The sequence below is a fragment of the Opisthorchis viverrini genome (assembly GCF_000715545.1).
Source record: "Opisthorchis viverrini unplaced genomic scaffold opera_v5_119, whole genome shotgun sequence".
NCBI lineage: Eukaryota > Metazoa > Platyhelminthes > Trematoda > Opisthorchiida > Opisthorchiidae > Opisthorchis > Opisthorchis viverrini.
In genome coordinates, this window is record NW_008751775.1 from 450,682 (window position 1) to 472,058 (window position 21,377).

General features: G+C 45.4%; 2 protein-coding genes across 2 annotated transcripts in view; one reads left to right on the top strand and one right to left on the bottom strand.

Moving 5' to 3' along the window:
- T265_05979 (hypothetical protein) overlaps positions 1-12,486 on the top strand; it is a gene marked incomplete at both ends in the record, with an annotated part of 16,452 nt that extends 3,966 nt beyond the window's left edge. Inside the window, one exon of the mRNA XM_009171131.1 lies at positions 12,332-12,486. Within this exon, the coding sequence (XP_009169395.1) occupies positions 12,332-12,486 (155 nt within the window). The remainder of the gene's footprint in view (positions 1-12,331) is intronic.
- T265_13920 (hypothetical protein) overlaps positions 1-14,973 on the bottom strand; it is a gene marked incomplete at both ends in the record, with an annotated part of 37,261 nt that extends 22,288 nt beyond the window's left edge. The window contains 6 exons of the mRNA XM_009171161.1: positions 1,778-2,028; positions 2,116-2,205; positions 2,506-2,787; positions 7,991-8,157; positions 9,908-10,638; positions 14,891-14,973. Coding sequence (XP_009169425.1) covers positions 1,778-2,028; positions 2,116-2,205; positions 2,506-2,787; positions 7,991-8,157; positions 9,908-10,638; positions 14,891-14,973 — 1,604 coding nt within the window. The remainder of the gene's footprint in view (positions 1-1,777; positions 2,029-2,115; positions 2,206-2,505; positions 2,788-7,990; positions 8,158-9,907; positions 10,639-14,890) is intronic.
- Positions 14,974-21,377: the final 6,404 nt, after the last annotated feature.

The following is a 21,377-nucleotide window of genomic DNA, read 5'->3' on the forward strand; positions in this document are numbered from 1 at the left end:
CCAGGATGGGGACCGCGTGATCCTCACTGTGCCTGGTTGGAGACACTACAAGATATGGCTGCCAACCGATGTCAGTGGCGTTCTTGTTGTCAGTTTCTATCCAGATTGCCTGAGTGAATGTCTGGAGGTGTAGGCACCTCGGAATGATTGTGTTAAGCTAGCACTAAGTCCCTCCCCCATCCACCTTTATTCTTTTCCTTACAGTAAGGCTTTCAAATAAATCATGGTTGTACGGCAGTGAAGCATTGGTGTTGAGCACTGATGTCATGCTGTCGTTGATGATGATTCATTCAGGAAAACGGGCGTATTACATCGAGACACGTCAGTACAACACAAAGAGAATGAAATCTTCAAACTCTGACACTGACGGAAAAAGGATGTCTTCATCATTTTGGTGTTGTACGAAACGAAACACAAGTGTTATCCTGTAGGCATGGAAATAAATCAATAAGTGTGACGACTCCCACACACCACTCTAACCCTATCTCAATTGTGCTCTCAATTTGCGGTGTGTCAAGATTTTAGATAGCAGGAGATGAAGAAATGGAGTAAAACTGGACCTTCATTTTGACATTGACAATTGTTTTATTGTGAAGGGGGCAGTGGAAGTCATCACCACGGCAGCAACGGGGATGTATCTGTTTGACACTCAAGTTTGAGTATAAAGTACCCAAAAGATCTCTACGTTCTGTTGCAATGGAGTGGTCCGCCGCTTGGTTTTTGTGACGTGTACCAATCACACAGCTTTCACCATGAAATCTTTTCGGACCACTTTGTCTTCATATTACATGCTACTGACCAAAGACCACATTTTCACAGAAAACCTAGACTCTGTGCGTAGAGTGGTCCTTTTAAGTACTCGTGGCCAAAGAGGGGCTTTGCTACCACACCACCGAAAGGTATACCATGACGGGTTCCAAGTATCCCCAAGACGATTGCAACCCGTTGGTTCTTTTGGATTATGAGAATAACCGTCCATCTTCAAGACGGAGACTACCCATTTAAGAATCGGTATGAGGGTGATGTTTTAGTCCATATCGACGCAGTATTAAACAGAATATACCGCCGACGATCAAATTTGCGTGGCACCACGAGGCTTGTATAAAAACACTCGGGGGAAGGATGATTTCAAGGTGCGCAAATCGAGACACATGTTGTAGGAAGGAACATTCAAGAAACAGTACGTGGGAGGTCATTCGGCTTCACGAATTTTCGAAGATATTGTACCTTTTGGATTGACATTAGCCGGGGAGTACTTCATGGAGTGTTTCACACCAAACTAAACTATCCTCATCTCAACTTTGAACGACAAGAACACCTCACGTGACCGCCTGAGGAACTAAGTTGTTCAGCTAGATCACCCATCATGCAAATGAGCTTTCATTGAGTAACCCGATTCCCAGTACTTGTTCGTAGCGTTGACCAGACTAACCAGAGTTTAGCTCACACATCCAAGCACGATTTGCCGCGTTGCAAGAATGCGACGGGGCCATTCAGTGTGATGAGATGAACCAGGCTCGACTTGTAAACCGAAACCAACTATCAGGGCAAACAGTGTTCGTATCGTCAAAAATCTGGGAAACGCGGCCTCTTTCGGCATTTCGTCCGCTGAAAGGTGAAGGTCCCTACTGGGACAGAATACACAAGGGGACCGTTAGTGTCTATCACAAGAGCTGGTTGATTCAGCGCATGCGGCTTCAAGCAGGGGCCTCCCCATTTACATCATGACGGATTTGCTATTTACAAATCAGCGCTACACATTAGCAATGAGACTCACTTAGCTTCAACCTGCAACTCCGTCATGGTTTCCACATGAACAGACGGACGGGGACAGGGTTGGGGAACGCTGGTAGTGATTCGTTTGACTTCTTCACGCAGGTGAATGACCTCACTTCGAAGCAACTGGTGAGAGGAGCAGAAAGACGCGATTTGATAGCGTGGAGCGAAATCCAACGAAACTGCATCGAAATTGTAGCTAGATGAATGATCATGACATCGGGAGTGATAGTCCGACCACAGCCCAGATGACTGAACAAAAACTAGGGAGATTTACAGTTTACCAATACTGATGGCGGGGAGGTGAAACATGGACAGTAGGAAAAATATCACACTCACCTGGCATTCGGCTTCCTTCGCCTCGACTTGAGCAGACAGGTGACGTGTGTACAATTCATTTGCCGCCGGCAAATGCGTAGCTGCGGCGAGCTAGATGTGATGTGGAAAAAAACCAAGTGAAATAATTATTGCCAGCAAGTGGGTTTTAAATCTGAAGAGGTGAAATACAGACAAATCAGCCCATTTTCTTCTAGGTGCATCAAATGACGGTGCTTGATATTTGGTCAAGCACTGCAAAGCCTACAAGATGGTCTGGAAGATGTACCGTCCATGCGAACAATTGGTTCATTTGGAACTTTATTTTAAGACAGCGGAGCATCAGTGTTCAACACTGACGTTGTGCTGTCCATGATAACGATGTCCTGATTCCATGAAAACCATACTACGTACCGACTTCGAAATTGGTGGCGTTTGCCCACTAGCCGAGGACTCGGACAACCCGAGTAGACCACGAACACTGTCAACAGTTTCACTGCCAAGCGTCCGACGTAGGATATCCTCGTAGGCTGCGGTCAGTTTTTCTGTCTCATCGGTCCCTGCCATAGGGGTAGACGAGACAGTAGACGATGTGGGTACGGCTGGTGTGGGGTCCGAGGGTCGGGTAACTTTTGACGATGGTTCATCCCCACGCTTTACGGACTTGACCTGTTGGGTTTCTAATGATGGTTTCACCTGACAAAGTGAAAGAAACAGGTGGAAATCAGAGCTACCGGAAAAACATCTGGAGAGGGAGAGAGAGAGAGCCGACCACACTGGCCATATCTGTCTGGAGAAACCGTCACTCATAAAAGACTGGCTTCGGTTAGCCTCTCCTTAGTCGGTCTCTTCAGACTACAATGTCAGCTCGAATGTCAGGATGATCAGTTTGACAGATGGCAGCACGTCTGTGTCCAAACGAAATTGAAATATTGAAGAGAAAATAAGGACACCGGATAGTGCACTGAGCACATGTGATTCTCCGTCAACCTACAGTATGAGTTCTTACATGATAGTAACCTCATTTTGAAAGATGAACGTGTGATGCACCAAAATGAACTTCAACCGCTTATAACAAAGGTTAGGTGGGCCGTCCAGGAACAGCGCTTAGTCGTGGCGCGGACCAAGTTCCGTGTGGACGTCTAGCCTGAAGGTGTATCGATCAGATCCCTCCATCTGTTAGGACCGGAAAAAAATCTTCCAGCTGTAACACCCTTTCGGTGCCTAGCTGCCATGCTACCCGAAGAAAGCACGAGGGCTGGGATACTGCCAGGTTGCCCGAGCTTAGACAGGGGAAGTTGAGAGACAGAGATCGGTTTCGAACCACGGACCTTCTGGTCAGAAAATTTGCGCTCTAACCACTTGGGCCATTTCACACCCCGTTAGGACCGAAGATAGACAACGTATTGGAGAATGGACTCGGCCAAGAATCTTAGCGCACCTAAACATGCCATGACTTATCTAGGTGGTTGTTTAGTGGTTGGAAGCATCTATCGGCCTTAAAACAGATTTGAGATTTAAAAAGCGGACCCCGTGGAACTATTGGAAAACAGACGCATTTTCCGCGCATCATATCCGATTGGGTAAATAGGCAAACCGTATGGTAAACCATAAGACATAATAACAGGGTGATTCAAGTCGAGGCTCACCGACGATTTTGGTATATACTTCTAGGCGATTGCACTAGCAGTTCGCAATGATTTTTTCCAACCAATCAGAATGATGTGCTCACGGGATGCACACGCTAGTTTGGCTATTTCGAACTTATAGGATGGTATCCGTGACCAAAGAGCTGTGAGTGTGAAATGAAGACTGCATATGTCTAAGACAGTAGAAAAGAACTGTCACCCTGAGCTCGTAATTCAGCGAATAATGCAGTAAAAAAACAGAAGTATGCACTGCGAAGAAGCTATTAACAGAGTTTATACGGTTAAAGCCAACTGCCAAGTCGGAGGCCTAAATAGCCAGAAATCAGGGATAAAAGTTCTGATTCGAATGTCGCTGCATCGAGCAGACGTTTATACCGTACTTTATTGGCAGTAAGAATAGAACTTGAAAAAACCAGACTTGCAAGCCGGTCACCACGTAACCGTTGACGATTAGTCAGGTGTCTCTGGTATCAGCAATTCGGTTGCGGCAACGCATAAGTATGTGTCACACCGCTTCTACCTCTTTCACCTGGTAGCCAAGTCTCAGAGAGGTTTGGTAAACAATCCGTGGATTTATTGCTGGGCGACGTTTCGTTTTTGACACAAAAGCTTCGTCAGGCCAAGTAACTAAGTAGGTTGATTGGGTTTTAAGGCAGTCAGGGAACCAATCCGTGAGATTTCTTATCACTAGCCGACTTGGTCAGCGCTGGGTGATGCTCCTCTCTGAAACGATGACTTCCCAATCGGTCCCAAACATTTTCCAATTGATTGGTAACCAAGTCCTTGTTCTATAGTAGTCTGCTAACCGTAACTCTTCGTCCGACTGTTTCCGAATTCTTTTTAATGCGTTGATTTTACCATCGGTATTATACTAGACAAAGCCGGTTACGTACAAACTGCCCATTGAACTGCAGCACACTAACCTCGACAAACGGAGTGATACAGACCAAAATGCCGGAAATGATCAAACGTGGTCTGATTAGAATCAATGCAGTAATACACCGTGAAGAAATGTAGGCGTATCTGTCCGCAAGTGAACCGAGTTTACTTAGGGAAACGACCCTAGAAGTGGCAAGACATACAACTGCATAGGGCTGTATACGTGCCCTACTGAAGCACATTGCCAGTCAGCTTCCTGTAGCGCTGAAGATGAACGTCCAGCTCCTATCAGGATAACCGCTCATGGGATTTGTGAAAGCTGCATTGACGGTGATGCGGTGTCGCACGACTTCCTGGTGCGACGAACCACAAAATTCATATCACTATTCGCCGGCTCCAAGGTTCAGATGAACGTATACAATTCATCACCGCAAAAAGTTGCCCAAACGTCAATCAGCGAGCCACGGGGAAAAAGCGTTCAGCTGTAACACCCTTTCGGTGCCTAGCTGCCATGCTACCCGAAGGAAGCACGAGGGCTGGGATACTGCCAGGTTGCCCAAGCCTAGACAGGGGAAGTCGAGAGGCAGAGGTCGGGTCTGAACCACGGACCTTCCGGTAGGTAAATCCGCGCTCCAACCAGTTGCGCCATCTCGCTCCTCCCCCCAAGGGAGTACCTTTGAAGATGTCGAAAAAACAGTACAGCGAGACGTGCATGGCACATTAACAAACTGAACAAGGATCTTTGCCCCCCCCCCCGCTGCATAATTCAAGCGGAAAGCTAGGTTGAGGCTGGATATTCCAGTCAAATTTGTTCAAAGCGAGATTGCTTTAGAAGTGATAATGGTCCTGGAAAGGCTAAACGCTAAGAACCATCAAACGGAGTGGATAATTGTCCAAAACCGGGACGCCGATTATGTGAACTACGGAGAGTTGTACCAAGCATGTGGTCGTGTGTATCACATGGCGGCCAAAGTACGCGGTTGCAATTCATTCGGAAGGAACAGCGTGGTCCACCTTTCTCACGAAGAGAAAACAAATGGGGGATAATGCAAGTCAGAAAGTGCGATGGTCCCAGATTTGTGTCCGTGTGTGCGTGCAGGCAATTGCAAAAACACTAAGTGCTGTTTTTCAACCAGGTCATGTGATGAAAGGTCAAAAGAAGAAAGTGCAGTAACATAAAACAAATGCACAGGGGAAGTGGCAAAACATGTGGTCAAAAGTAACTCAACAGCACCATCGAAAACGAAATGATCAGGGAACTTAGAAAAGTAAGCCGATGAATAACCGATGCCTACGGACAGCAGCTACTCCATAGGGACTGATGTTACTGTGGGAACCTCGAAAGAGATCGGCATTCAAACTGTGATAAAAATACCGTACTGTTTGATGATGCGTTCGATGGTGACTTCGGTAACCACACAGTCTAAGTTATGACTGTAAGATGGGCAAACCGACCAACCACTTCGGTTTCTGTCCACCTTAAAGCTTTAAAGATAAATGCAGATCCTCAAACAAGACTTCGTGCGGTGAATGGGTAGGGTCCATGCTTTAGTAAGGGGCCACATCGGATGTTTCGTTTGGGGAAGATTGTGCAAACTGGGGCGAGATGGTCCAAGTGGTTAGAGCGCGAATTTACTGGCTGGAAGGTCCGTGGTTCGAATCCGACCTCTGCCTCTCGCTTTCCCCTGTCTAGGCTTGGGCAACCTGGCAGCATCCCAGCCCTCGTGCTTCCTTCGGGTGGCATGGCAGCTAGGCACCGAAAGGGTGCTACAGCTGAACGGTTTTTTGAACCAAACCATCCACGAAATAGATGTTAGGGAGAACTACCGCAGGTGACCGGCGATATGCGCGATGTAATTTATTCGAGCACTTGAAGTAATGTGACGACGTTGTCAACCCACTGTCCATTCGGCCGAAATCCTGCTCGATACTCTCGGACTTGAACTTGGTGTGATAAAGTTAGACACTGCGATATTCTTGAGGCCATCAGCCATGTTACAACTGAAGTATGACCTATATCTATATGGTTAGAAAAGTCGATTCTGGTAGATTTTATGAACAAAAGTACAATGATTGATTGGACCCAGGTTGCTGCAACGCATTCTTGTTCTCCAATTAGTCTAAACAACCTCGTCAAGACAGAACTACGAAATCAGCACCGTCTTTGAATGATGCTGATGGGCGCTTATTCGCCCCCGAGGCCCGATAGTGCTCCAAAGCAGACAGGCAGATTAGTAGTTCAGAAGTTGAGCGATGACCTAACCTAAGGATCACTGAAAGACGGATACACGGGCAGACGATCACCGAGAATACCGTCCAAAGTAATCGACCAGGGTGATTTTTATCATTATAAATGAACTGTCGGTTTTTCTGATCCCGTTTTTTGTGCCAGGTGTCCTGAGATCTTGTGGTTCTGGACCCCCCTGATTCCATTAGGATTTTTAAATGCACACAGACTATACCTGAGCTCGCATACAAAGAACCTGACTCCGAAAGTATACAGCACCTCCTACCAATAAGCAACAGTGACTGTTCCCGAATCCAGATCTCATTTGCTTGGCCCTCGAAATCACCACACGCCGAGTTTCATGTCGTACGAATGGCGATGATTGTTTCATTCTAACTATAAATGAACTCTACTGAGGATGCGATTTTTAAAGCTTCGCATGGGATACTTTGATAAAATTGTTTAATTTGGGTTGGGGGGTGTGTTCCCCAGAAGACCTATATAAAATTCACACCGGACAAGAGCATGGTTTAACTCGACGTAGGTGGTCTATGAAGAGTGTCAGTCAAGAACAGAGCCTCTTCACCAAGGGTTATATTGTCAATCTGGCTCAATGGCAGTTTTTTTTTGGTAGGGTGATGCCGGGTAGCACAGCAGTAACCCAGTAATAGAGGGGAACAGCTGGTATGAAATTACCGGTATTTGTACAGTTCACGGTTGTACGTGGGCTGAAATAATGTCCGACCGACCACTCACTGCGATCAGGATGAGTAGGGTTCACAATTAAAGCACTCAAAACCTTGAGCGCGAGCTCCAGGTTGGTTTTAAGGAACCGATTGCCACTCATTTGACTCATTGCATAATCGACTAGGCAGGTAGAAGAAGCAGCCTGAACAACCTACCTGATGCGCCGAGTCAGTGCTAATCGAATGTTGCCGGCATCTACCTTGAAGATTGTGAAACTCTCCTCCTAAGCCCTTCTGCATACATATGCCCGGGGCTTTGATGCACGAAACATGTAATACAGTATGGTTACGTTTCTGACACACAACAGAAAGAGAGCTGACCTCCTGAAAGCATTAAAGTACCAAGAATCAGTACTTACGCACAAGTATGAAAATCAAAATCGAACCGTTGCACATACCTTGCTTGCCTCAGCAACAGTTTGCGATGCGGCGGGGTTTGGGTTCGTTTGTTGAACAGACGTTAATCTGGCAGTTGGAGAGGGGACGATTACTTCGGCTTCGACAGGCTCTGACCGTTGGTTGGGTGGAACTGGAGCATTTGTGCGGCTTTCTTCAGTGATCACAGCTAGAGGGAAATGTCGAGAAAACGGTGGTATTATTACAGAGAGTTCGGATAGCAGCCGTCCCCTTCATTGTCTGTCCTGAAACGTCAGTCATTACTGATACCGACTGAAAAGTGTACCTTAGAACCAATCCGACTAAGCATACTGGTTTTAACTTCCACACTTTGATGGCCAAGTCTGAAGGGAACACCGGATCAGTGATGCTCAAGCGCCTCGAGTGATTTCGGAAGAGAACTCGCCCACGATAGATGAACCCATCACACTCCACATTTTGCGCTGGATTGACCGAATTCCTCGAAGGGTTCCACCACGCGAACGGTCTAAACCAGCCAGAGGAGGTCAAACAAACACTTGGCAACAAAGTATAAAAGCCATTACCAACAAACTCAGCTGCACTGGTCATTGCTGTCTCCCTGGATGTGGACCCAGAGAGGTGACAAATTAATGGTTAGAGATATCGTCAGACATTACCCAGTCGCGCCCCTATTGGCGGTCATTCATCCAAATGATCGTCTTCAATTCATAGGTCTCCTCCCCATCGCCCTAATGAGAAGTCCCCTGCACTGACCCATCAAACATACGAGCTACCGCCTCCAATGTGTCGCTATCTACTTCACCGGAAAACGAAACTGTGGTAGCTATAACCACTGTACGGCAAGTACACGGTTTTTTTTTACAGCTGACGATGATTATGACGAATTTAATGCCAAACAACAAGCTAATTGCCTTTAAGTCGTCTCCACAACGGGAAGGTAGATGGTTCTCTGCCTTGCAGTGCACATGTAAATGAGTATTCGTCACCATCGACAGCCTAACATCAGTGTCCAAAACTAATGCTTCGCTACCGTACAGTCATAACTTATTTGAAACCTTTGTTGTGAAGGCAAGAATAAAAACGAGAGGGTTACAGTCTAATGTGCCCATATCCCAGGGCATTCACTCAGGTGATCTGGATAGAAACTGACAACAAAAATGTCACTGACATCGATTAGCATCCATATTTTACAGTCTCTTCAACAATGCACAAGAGGAATCACGCGGATCCTATCTCGGAAGAAAAGTCACACCAATAGTACACAGACCTTTCGTAATTTATTCCATATCACTCTGCCAAATCAGAGGTTGATCACCTCCGTTTGGGAATGGAAAACAGTACTACTTTAGACAAACACCTTTTGGACAAGATAAACCTCGGGAAAATCACAGGTTACGTATGAAGAACTTCTTGGAATGATATCAAGGGTTCAAAATCCAATGGAGATCAACAAGTACGAAAGATTGATCGGAATCCCTTTGGACCAGAACAAGAGACCGAACATGGGATCTTCGGGAAACCCTTGAGAATCTGCTGTAACTTTCCAGGCGGACAAACGAGATAGACAGATTGACCGCCGAGGTAAAACCTTGAGTTGTTCTGAGTATGGACCAGTGCGAACTTCCAGTATACTTAGGTAAAAATTGCGGCCGGCGTTTAGTATGAAACTCCAACGGGGAGAAAACTGGATATAACGCAAACTAAACAGAGAACACTCCGATCCGAGCGACAGACTGCCTTCATGTTTGCATTAGGCGCAAATGAGTTCCTATTCAAGATTACAAAAACCCGTCTCTTCCACATCAGTTGAAACCAATTACACATGAAACGTTTGCCATTCGAGAATCAATGAAGCAATAGTGAAAGCAATGACTCCAATAACGTAGGAAGACCATAGATGAATAAAAATGGAGCGAGAATGATACACGGGTTCTTACGTTCTCTGGTCTTTTTCTTGGCACTAGAGGTGGATGAGGGAAGGGATGCGGCAGCTTGAGAAGACTCGTTGGATGAACCAACTGTGGGGGGCCTGACTTTCTTAGGAATCACAGTCACCCATGTGGTATCGGTTTCGGTAGTCTCTATTTCGGGTGTAGATACAGGTGGAGGCTCCTGTTTCGTGAGTCGCTTTGTTTTTTTGGATTTCTTATTCTCTGTAGGAGGTGATGGTTTATGGAGAGAAGGTTCTAATTTCGGCTTATCAGAATTGAAGGAAGTGGGCGAGGGTCCTTTGTTATGATGATTCGGGTGATCTTGTGCTGCAACACTTGATAGCACATGATTTGATAAGATTGGAGGTGACTGGACGTAGCCCTGGGCTACGTCTGGGGCGATAACCTGAGGAGTGGGTTCAACCGTTGCCTGAGGCTTTGATTCGGAGGTATGAGACAATGACGGCTTCGGCTTCATTGTCGACTTGGTGGATTTACGTTTGACCGCGTCGCGTGACGAGCTAACCATGTCTGTAGACTCCTTGATCGACTTGCTAATAAGAGACCTCTTCGAGCTTCCAAGGATACCACCCCGGTAACCGAGAAGGACGCTCACAACAACAGTCCCTAACCCAACAGTCAGCGGCAAAACCAGTGAGGTATCGAATGGCTCGTTTTCTTGACGATTTTCGTTGATAGAAGCGAGCCAATTCAGTGGGTTCATTGATCCACAACAGCTGAAGGTAAAAAGAACACGAAGGTAACACGACAAATCATTGGGAATAGACAGTAAGTAAATCGATCACCCGATGGAAGAAATGACCGCTAAGAATGCATGTTGGTGAGGCGAAACAAAACCTGGTTCTTATATTTGGAGTTCACTAGCAATCCAACATTCGTATCTGTTGGTGGAACCAGAAATAGATTTCAGTCGGTGTGGACCTAGCCTGTGATTTACGTTCTTCCGCGGAATAAGTTCGGGACATGTGAGAAACCGACCAGTCATGCTGGAATTGGTGCAGAATATTATTCAAATTGATCACCCATAGCACCCTTTCAATGAACAGCTAACAGTCGACCCAAAAAGAGTAGCCGAAATACTGTCAGGTTCCCTAAGCCTAGAAACATGTAACAAAAGGTCTAGTCCAGTTACATCTAAAGGTCTGATAGTTCGCAGATCAAATCTTATCCAGTAAGCTATCCGGCTTCAACTAAGAGCGATCCCTAGGCACAGCAGATGATCGCACCCATTACTCCTCCAGTCAACTCCATGTACGACAAATGGTAATATCGACCAAAATTAAATTGGTATCAGTAAATTCAGTGCCTTTCAGGCACCTCTAAACACTGACTTTCTGTAAACATGTGGACGCACTTTGGTTTGTGATGTTGTGATGTCAGCAGAGGGGCGAGATTGCTTAAGTGGTTAGAGAGCGAATTTACTGAACGAGCTAACCATGTCTGTAGACTCCTTGATCGACTTGCTAATAAGAGACCTCTTCGAGCTTCCAAGGATACCACCCCGGTAACCGAGAAGGACGCTCACAACAACAGTCCCTAACCCAACAGTCAGCGGCAAAACCAGTGAGGTATCGAATGGCTCGTTTTCTTGACGATTTTCGTTGATAGAAGCGAGCCAATTCAGTGGGTTCATTGATCCACAACAGCTGAAGGTAAAAAGAACACGAAGGTAACACGACAAATCATTGGGAATAGACAGTAAGTAAATCGATCACCCGATGGAAGAAATGACCGCTAAGAATGCATGTTGGTGAGGCGAAACAAAACCTGGTTCTTATATTTGGAGTTCACTAGCAATCCAACATTCGTATCTGTTGGTGGAACCAGAAATAGATTTCAGTCGGTGTGGACCTAGCCTGTGATTTACGTTCTTCCGCGGAATAAGTTCGGGACATGTGAGAAACCGACCAGTCATGCTGGAATTGGTGCAGAATATTATTCAAATTGATCACCCATAGCACCCTTTCAATGAACAGCTAACAGTCGACCCAAAAAGAGTAGCCGAAATACTGTCAGGTTCCCTAAGCCTAGAAACATGTAACAAAAGGTCTAGTCCAGTTACATCTAAAGGTCTGATAGTTCGCAGATCAAATCTTATCCAGTAAGCTATCCGGCTTCAACTAAGAGCGATCCCTAGGCACAGCAGATGATCGCACCCATTACTCCTCCAGTCAACTCCATGTACGACAAATGGTAATATCGACCAAAATTAAATTGGTATCAGTAAATTCAGTGCCTTTCAGGCACCTCTAAACACTGACTTTCTGTAAACATGTGGACGCACTTTGGTTTGTGATGTTGTGATGTCAGCAGAGGGGCGAGATTGCTTAAGTGGTTAGAGAGCGAATTTACTGACCCGAAGGCCCGTGGTTCGAACCCGACCTCTGCCTCTCGACTTCCCCTATCTAGGCTTGGGCAACCTCGCAGTATCCCAGCCCTCGTGCCTTCTTCGTGTGACATGGCAGCTAGGCACTGAAACGGTGCTACAGCTGAACGATCCTATGCCAGCAGTGAAAGTCGACGCTTGCCGAATCGATCACGCGTCGCACCAACCAGAACGATGAGAATTCAAAACAGATTGCGGACTCCGCCCAATAGCACGGAGATTACCCAAAAACAAACTACCACAATCCTGGTTGGGGATGAAAACACGCAAAGGGACCTACGCTAAGGGTCTAAAGGCAGCTGTCAGGCATAATGAACAAATACTGGACACCGCGTACCCAACGTGAAGCCGGAAAATCCACACTGACGAACAAGGACTATGGTGAGGGATAGAGATGCAAAGAGAGCCAAATAAAAAGCACGTGGATCGAGAGCAATCTTGTATAGCGAGAGCCTGGGATATGGGCTCAAGAACAGTCCCTAAGAACAGTCACAACCGACCACAGGAATAAGACCGTCACTAAAAACGACTGGTTCAGCTATTTACCGGCGAAAGCGACGTCTGGGAAGATAGACCCCGTGGGGGGTCCAGAGAAGATAAACGCAGACATGAACTGTTCAACAAAGAAGATTTGCCGAGAAGTAGCCTTTAGAGAGCAGAAAAGAAAATCAGGACATATTGTTGACAAACCAGTTGGCAAAGCCGAAGGAGCTCGTATAGCCTTTCCCAAAGAAATACATTTGCTATATTGAGCCAAAGCAAGCACACCCATCTACACAAAAGTTGCGCGTTTCGATAGTGATTTTATCAGTTTTCTAGATGAAGTTGTCTTCTAGAAGATGAAACCTTTCGATAAGAGCAGAACCACACCCCGTCGCGTTAAAGACACATACATAAAGGCATCTTTCATGTATATTCTACTGTACCAGTGACACTAGTCGTCATTTTCAAAGTTGTATGCGTGTTTGTGTGTAGCAAGTCGGTCGAAGGCAGGATTTGACCGTCTCTGTCACCAGAATGTGAACAGAGACCTAGTGCAAGCGGTATGGATAACCTGGAAGCGCGTGCCAATCTTGGCATCATAAAGAACTTTGCATGAATTGGGTAAAGTAGTTAAATGATCTCAATTGTCAAAGCCGAATCGACGGACAGGTTTGTCGGTGGACGGATAGCGGTTACAAAACCGTGGTGGAGTAGTCGTTCGGCTTAGCAGCCCACTAAGCAGTAAACGAGAGAAGACTCGTTTTATTTAGTTTGTCCGAGCGGAATCATTTTGTCTGGTTGTTCGATTCTTTTTGAGGATATAGCTTTCTGAAGCATCTGCAGGCCCTTGCATATTAACACTGCTGCTTTTGGCGCAGTTTCCAGGCAAAAAACACGAGGGCTAGCTGCATGGGGTAGAAAAAAAATTCACAACTCTACTTCAAAGCGTCACTTAAGTGATCAGCTAAGGAATTGAAGGGAGTTTCGAATGAATCACACGTTGTCTGATTGAGTATCACAAACTTTGATGAAAATAATGTGATTCCGCCTCAAGATCAAAGGTTTCCAAGAACGGCTCCAACGGTTTCACACGAACGATGAAAGCATGTCACATAGAAGTTACGCCGGTTACTTCTGAAGAAAATGAACACCACGTAAGTTGGGTTCAGGAAGCAGACAAATGAGGGTTGAAGTCTGTTTGGTGAGAGCATCTTCAATCAGCATTGCCCGATTAGTTGTTCTTATTAGCTGTCTTCTAAACCAGAAACCGAAAGAGCATAATAAGCTAATTCCACCGTGTCATGACTACATGAACCATACTCATCATATATCACTAACTGACAGTTTTCACTCTATACTTTCAGCTTACATACTGTCGTTATTAGACTAGTAAAGCGTACGTTACGCGAGATAGCTCAGTGGTTAGAGTGCGAATTTACTGACAGGATGGTCCATGGTTCGAAACCGATCTCTGCACCTCGACTTTTCATGTCTGGGCTTGGGCGACCTGAGAGTATCCCAGCCCTCATGTTCCCTTCGGGTGGAATGGCAGCTAGACATCGAAAGGGCGTTACAGCCGAACGAGTATTGTTTTTATCATTACGTCACACGCTTCAATCCTGTCTTCTATCCAGTGTCCACCCGGAACCACTCTACTCCCGCGACAATATAATCGTCCAATGGATAGTATTCTCCCACCTACAATTTTCGATGCTGATCCTCAATCACCAGATGCCAAGAAACGATGGACCCATTGGTTCCGTACTTTCAAAGCCTACATTAACTCAACCAAGTCTGAAAGCTTAAAAATAAACTGGAAACCGTCGTAAGTCACGCTGACCACTGCAGAATGTACAGACTGCGACTCGGCGAAAATCTTACTGGAAAGACTTTATATTTGCCCGAAAAAAAATCGTGTATGCACGCCACTTTTCATCATCATCGTCATCGACAGCATGACATCACTGTTTAACACCGATACATCGCTGCCCCACAACCATGATTCATTTGAAATCCTTATTGTGAAGGATAGGATAAATGTGGACGGGAAGGGAATTAGTGCTAGGTTAGTACATCAGCCTGCACCTCAAGACACTCACTCAAGATCGCCACTGACATCGGTTGGCAGCCATATCTTGCAGCGTCTCCAACCAGGCGCAGTGAGGACCACGGGGTCCCCATCCTGAAAAGCGAGTAGCACCCACATCACTCAAACGCTTTGTGATTTCTTTTATACCACTCTGCAAGGTGAAAGGTTGGCCACCTCTTTGCTTCTGCCACCCTGAGCTGGGCATGGAAAACAGCACTCTCTTCAGCAAACGGCGGCTAGGCATATGCAACACATGTCCCAACCAACGCGGCTCCTGGTCCGGACACATTCTTCAATGAAAGTCCCGTTGCACAACCGAAAACTCGATTTCTATTTGCCTCGTTACGGATTCGCCGACAGCAACCCACAGGAGCCATAGTTCTGAGACAACGACTGTCGAACATCTGAAGACGTCTCAGTTCCGCGGCTCGAACAGGCCAAGTCTCACAGCCATACGACAAAACATCCCGCACCGTTGCTTGATCACCACCTCTCGGTTACCTACAAACAACAACCCGGTCAAGATACTGATCAGTTCGTCCAGAACTGAAGTCGCCTGCGAGAACGTATACCAGCTTCGGCGCACTCATTTCGTAGTGACAAACGAGGTTCCAGCGAACGATAAGGAGTATCATCAGACCCGAATGAGTGCGAGACAGGTTTACTTACATTGGCAACGTAACCGTCCGCCGTAAAACAAGAGCTGAACATGACCGAAATCTTAGGCATTTTCTCCACGTCCCTAAAGCACACATTACTTTGAACGACACAAAAAACAGCTTTGAAACTAAAGAAATTATTTCAATTAGTTGGAAAATGTTTGGGACCGATTGGGTAATCATCATTTCAGAGAGGTTTGTTTACTAAACTGTAGCTACAGAGACAAAAAAGCACCCATGTAGACACAAGGCATGCAATCGTGGACGGACGTAACAACAGGCTGAGTAAAACCTTGAGTTTGATAAGCCCTGTATTCTCTATTTGTCGCACAATCATTAAGGAAATATCGAGGAATGGCGAAGTTATATTATGCCCTTTGATTGTTATCATTACTTAACACATTTATAGTGACCGCACTATGATCTTAGAGACTCTATGAAGTACACGGAGAAGAACAACTGAACTGACGACTCCGGAATATTTCTGCCACAGTAGCAATCATTTCGAGAATTTCATCAACAAAAGTGCTGCGGAAGGACTCCTTATGATTTCGTTGACATCTCTTAAACAAAGTACTCAATCAAGTTTTACCTTGAATTCCATCGTAATACACAATTTCAGGAACACCCTGACTTTTAGTGAGCAGCATTCATGTATCATGGGTTGGTGTGATAGTTAGTTTAAGGCTAGTTCCGCTGATCAGTCGGGTTGTCCAACTATGCTGGGAAATACAACAGTGACTGTGCCGAAACGGAGCAACTTCTAGTATCCGATTAAAATAAACGATTAAAATAAACTTGGTGCACCTTACGTCTCACGGGGAGCTTGATCTGCTGCTAAGCCAATTTAAGAGGTCTGTCTTCCTCATTCGGACATTACTTCCAACTTAACCGTCGCTCGAGAATGAAGCCAAACCAACGGAGCGAAGCTTTGTTTTCATGCCATAGTGAATCACAACTTGCATCCAGGACATGAGGTCATGCCAAAAGGAGATCAACGTGAATTTCAGATAGTATCACAGGATAACAAAATGACAGCCGTCTAAGATCACTTGGAAGGTTCGGCACGTCCACATTCACGACTCACTTAGCAGCACAGGTCATAATTTATGAGCGACCTAACACTTGTCCAAAATATTCCTCGATATTTACGATTTAACGGTTCAAACACCCCCATCATCCGTTTGCACTTTACCACAACACATGATGGTAGGATACCGCATGTGTTGCTTTGTTAGTCAGGTTAGCTGCTTTTGGAAGTCATTTTTCAACAAAGTTCTGTGTCCGGGGTAGCGAAACAGTTACACTGAGAAGTTAATGACAGAAAGGACCGCGGATCAGAACAACCGCGTCGTTTTAGTTGCTCCTGTCTAATCTTGGGTAACTTTCGACCCCGATTATTCGCCTGAGTTCCAAGGCAGCGAAATTTCGCAACTAAACGGCTATTTTTCCCGCGTTTCCTCGGCGGGTTATTTCAAACGTCTCTTAGATGAACACCTGAGTGAACACCATCACATGCAAACGCTGGAGATGTTCCCCGATTCTACTCAGTTTATTCGACGGTGTCATATATACCATTTTCCTCCTTCACTTTTCAAACCATACGACGTCACAGCGATGTGATTTACGGCTTGCATACACCGTCGAAATGCCAACATACACAGGTCGACATCACGCACATGCAAGTTCAGCGCGCCACCCACCATTGTCTCTATAGCCTACGGGGGTCACATAAACCTTCGCACATTTCCCCATGAAATAAACGTTTCGAAAGTTCGATGACCATGGAGATAAACAGTCCTCACCGTGAACAGCCCGAGCCATAAGATAAACCTAAACCAGCCAAAAACATCTGGTCTGTCTGGTTACTAAAGGTAAGTTCCCTCTCAGAACACATCATGCACTAAAATCTGCGTATAGTTATCAGTAGGTATTTGCAACATGATCTAAAAGAATGGCGTCAGATACAGAAATAAAGATTATAGTTTTGTAAGTAATACAGCAGACTATGTGGCGGAAAATTCCGTTGAACGAGAAAATAAAGAAAATTAGGACAAAAGAGGCTAACCTCCAAGAGTAGAACCAAGACAGGATCTGTAGCGAAAAGTGTGGAATAACGCGCCCTCACTTCAGTTCACTAATGTCAAGGGTTTAATCAAAATCGAAATATGAGGGTGTCCAGTGTGTTACGGCATATGGGTAAATGTCACCAAGATTCTTACATAAAAATACAGGTGATTCTAAAATACGAACGGAAGACTGCAGATATCACTAGGCTCAAGTTTTCTGCATTTTCCTTTCTCAAAAACCTTGCAGCTCCGTTCGCGCTTCAAAAACATCCACGTTGTTGGAACGTTGCCGTAGTTTTGCCATAGATATGTCCACCTGATGGCTCATCGTGGAGCAGCCTCCAATATCTTCAGAAGGTTGTACTCCCCGACCCCTCCGAACTTCGTCCTACTGAGGGGACCTGGTGCGCCGCTAAGCGTGATGCGATATTTAAGGGACTTCGATGCCAGGCTGCAACAACCAGATATACACGAAGGTTGCGAAGTCGACCAGCACCTTCAGTACCTCCTGCAGCATCTTTAAGGACGTTTCGTCTTCACTGATGAAAATTTTTTTTCAGTGCTGATTTGCTCCGAAGATTCCCTGATTTTCAGTAGGTTGGCGTTTTACGAAAGCCGTTGAGGGTACAGAGTGGTTTTACACAGCCGGCTTATGACACGCACTTGTCAAACGGTAATCACAAGCTTTCATCAAACCCACAATTATCTGATTCAAAATGGGACGCACAAGCCCACTTCCTGATCCCTTCCAGCTTCATATACAGTTGCCTCCGGGTTAAAAAAACGCCATCATGATAACCTATACTAATAAGATAGATTGCAGCATTTAGAACAGGTCCTGTGGACAACTGAAAGAAGTCATATTTAATGCGGTTATTGTTGCGTGTATATAACCAGGAAATGTCACATGCGACTGACACACTCTTGTCAATCAGAGCCTTGCACGCCTACAGCTAGATTCAATATAAAAGCATGCAATATGATAAGGCACTCTACCTTTCCGGAAAATAAGTGCTTTCCGATACCTTCGCATTATTGCACGTATATAGGTTAGGGAGGTTCACGTATGTTTTAGACTGGAATGGGTAGTACTCATTTGTCCAGAACGCTCTTTTTCGAAGGCAATCAACGAGTTATAGGGCCTGCATCACCACCACATTATCACAAAATTTTTGCAGTTTGCACCAGCCGCTCAGCTTCTATGAGACAGCATCGCGCTGCCTTCAGCTTGGCTGTCGTGCTAACGTAGTTTGTGCTACTCATTAAAAGACCTGACTCTTCATGTATACACATCTGCCAAAATCTGACAATAAACCCTCTTCGAATCCAGTATTGGTAATTTCCATCGCTAATTATTCCTCAGATCTACCTTCGGGGCATATTGTAGGCAACTGCTTAACCGAAAGGTTTTTAGCTTGTTCAAATGTCTATTCGATTAGCATTTGCCGTAAACCACCCACTATTTACAAGAATTTCCTTTGCTGTAAAACGCCTGTAAATGACGTAGAACCGTACATGCCGCAAGCTAATGTTTCTTTGTTGTGCACAAATAAAATCTCGGAAATCCAGACAGGTGCTCAACTTACTTGGCTCAAATATATGTACGTTTGGATAACGCGCAAACTCTCATGGTAAAAGTCGTCGCACAGCATTAAAAACAACCGGTCCAACAAAAGGTATTAAGTAAGCTGCCATCTGTGTATGAAGGACGTCCGGGCTACCCTTCCATGTTTCCTCATAATTTGTTGCGACATTTCCTTTTTTAGCGCTTCAGACGCTCGCTAAATTTTAGGCTTGTATTGTGGGTATCTTTGAGAATTTCAGCCTCTCGGCTTTGAGTGTTACGTTTAAGTGCCACTGATTTACCACTCGATGACGGGCTTTTAGCTTCTCAGATCCACGCATCTTTGAATAGGACCCCAAACAATCACTCCAGGAAGCTTGAACTGATAATGGTGAAAAAATCTTATGTATAGGAAAACCTACGAGCTGAGAGTCCGGCTAGGTGGTGGCAGATGAAGTGCTGTCAGCAGTTTTGCACTCGCAGCCAGCCCTGCTTCCTTGACATCAACTTACTGATCCGTGCAGACAAACTTATGCCCACTGTAGAGGCAACTTCACAAAAATTCGCGCACAGTCGAGGCACTGTTCGATGTTCTCCCGAACAATCTATTTAGGGCGAAACCAGCAAAGTACTTTGTGTGACAAACGGGAGGTCAAATCCGAAATCGACAATATTTTTACACTGACGCATATCTGCCGTCGATATTGGCTGAGAAGCACCTGGGAATATTATTCACGCCTAGCCCAAAGTCAGAATTGAACATGTCCCATTATGGGCACCAATACTATCGTTGTCACAAAGTACACGCACGTTGCCGGAAACGTTCTGTGCATCAGGTTCCTCCTAGATCCAGCCAAATCCCTGGTACGATCACCTGCTCCTTCTCTCTCTGCCAAACGGGAGGAGGCGAAGATGCCTCCGAATGCTTAAGTCGAGCGCCCGTTAATTTTCAAGTTGCTGTCACCTTGTCGACCGGTGAATTCAGCTAGTGGAAAGTGCCCCGCCAGAGATGTCGAGCCAGATACATATTCTATTTTGCAGCCAATCACAGATTGACGTATACGCGGACTGGTACACAGGATATTTCGTCCAAGCTTTCCGGGTGTGTCTTGTTCTTGTTTTTCAGCGGCCACCGTTAAGCCGGAAGGCACACGCGAAAAAAGGGTGTGGCACCACTCCTTAAGTTCTCCTTGAGTTGTCCCGTATAGTTCGAGTTTGTGGAGCAAAGGGACTTGTGAGACTTGATCAAATGCCTTTAAGAGTTCGGAAAAAACGGCGATCGTTACGGATCCTTCATACTTAGCCGTAAATATGAGAATGTTCTTTAAGTAAGAACAGTTTTGCGAGAATCCTGATTCGAAATGGGGATGCAAAATTACAATATGTGAGGTGATTTAAGATAGCAAGAATCAAAATGCATTCCATCATCCTGCACGATGCGCTACTGAGTGTGATGGGCCTGTAGCTCTCAGGCGATAGTTGGTCACCAGTTTCGTAGTCTGGCTTAAAAATCGTTTCTTCCAAGCAGAGGGGAAGTTGTCTTTGTCGAGCGACTGACATATCAAGTTAAGACAAGTCAGGATCGTCACGATTTGACGGTGGCGGACATATAGTGGTCTGGCTACCCAATAAGTTAGATTACCAGGAGTGTGTGGCAAAGAAATAAAAATAATAAAGCTTGTTTGGGTATACAGTAATAAAGAGATCAGATGAAATAGGCTCACTAGCAATTGTTCTTTCTAAAATAGTTCGTCGTTGGCCAAGGTCAGTGAATAAACAATAATCCAAGCATGGATGTCCACGGGTCTTATTCCGAACAGTTCCCACATATAATAGATTCCAAAGATGGTCTGAAATGTTTTGATACCAGAGTTAGTACATGAGACTCGCGAACGACCGCTGCAAGCTTGAGCGAAGTCAGAAGAGAGAGTCGAAGCACGTGACCACGTTTTTATTCTGTGAAATTGTACAAGTACGCGTTTTTGTGATTTTTCGCATTCAAACAAAAAACGATTATACAATTGATGAAATGCATAGTGTTATAATGGATGTAAAATAAAGGTACAAAACGCCACGGACAAAAACTGAAAAGAGGGCCGAAAAGAAGTATGCTGCCTCACGCATGATGACAAAACTTCAAGTTACGAAAAGCGGGGAACTAGGTCAACGAATCTGGTGCGACAGCAGGTGTGCCGAGGTCTGGCC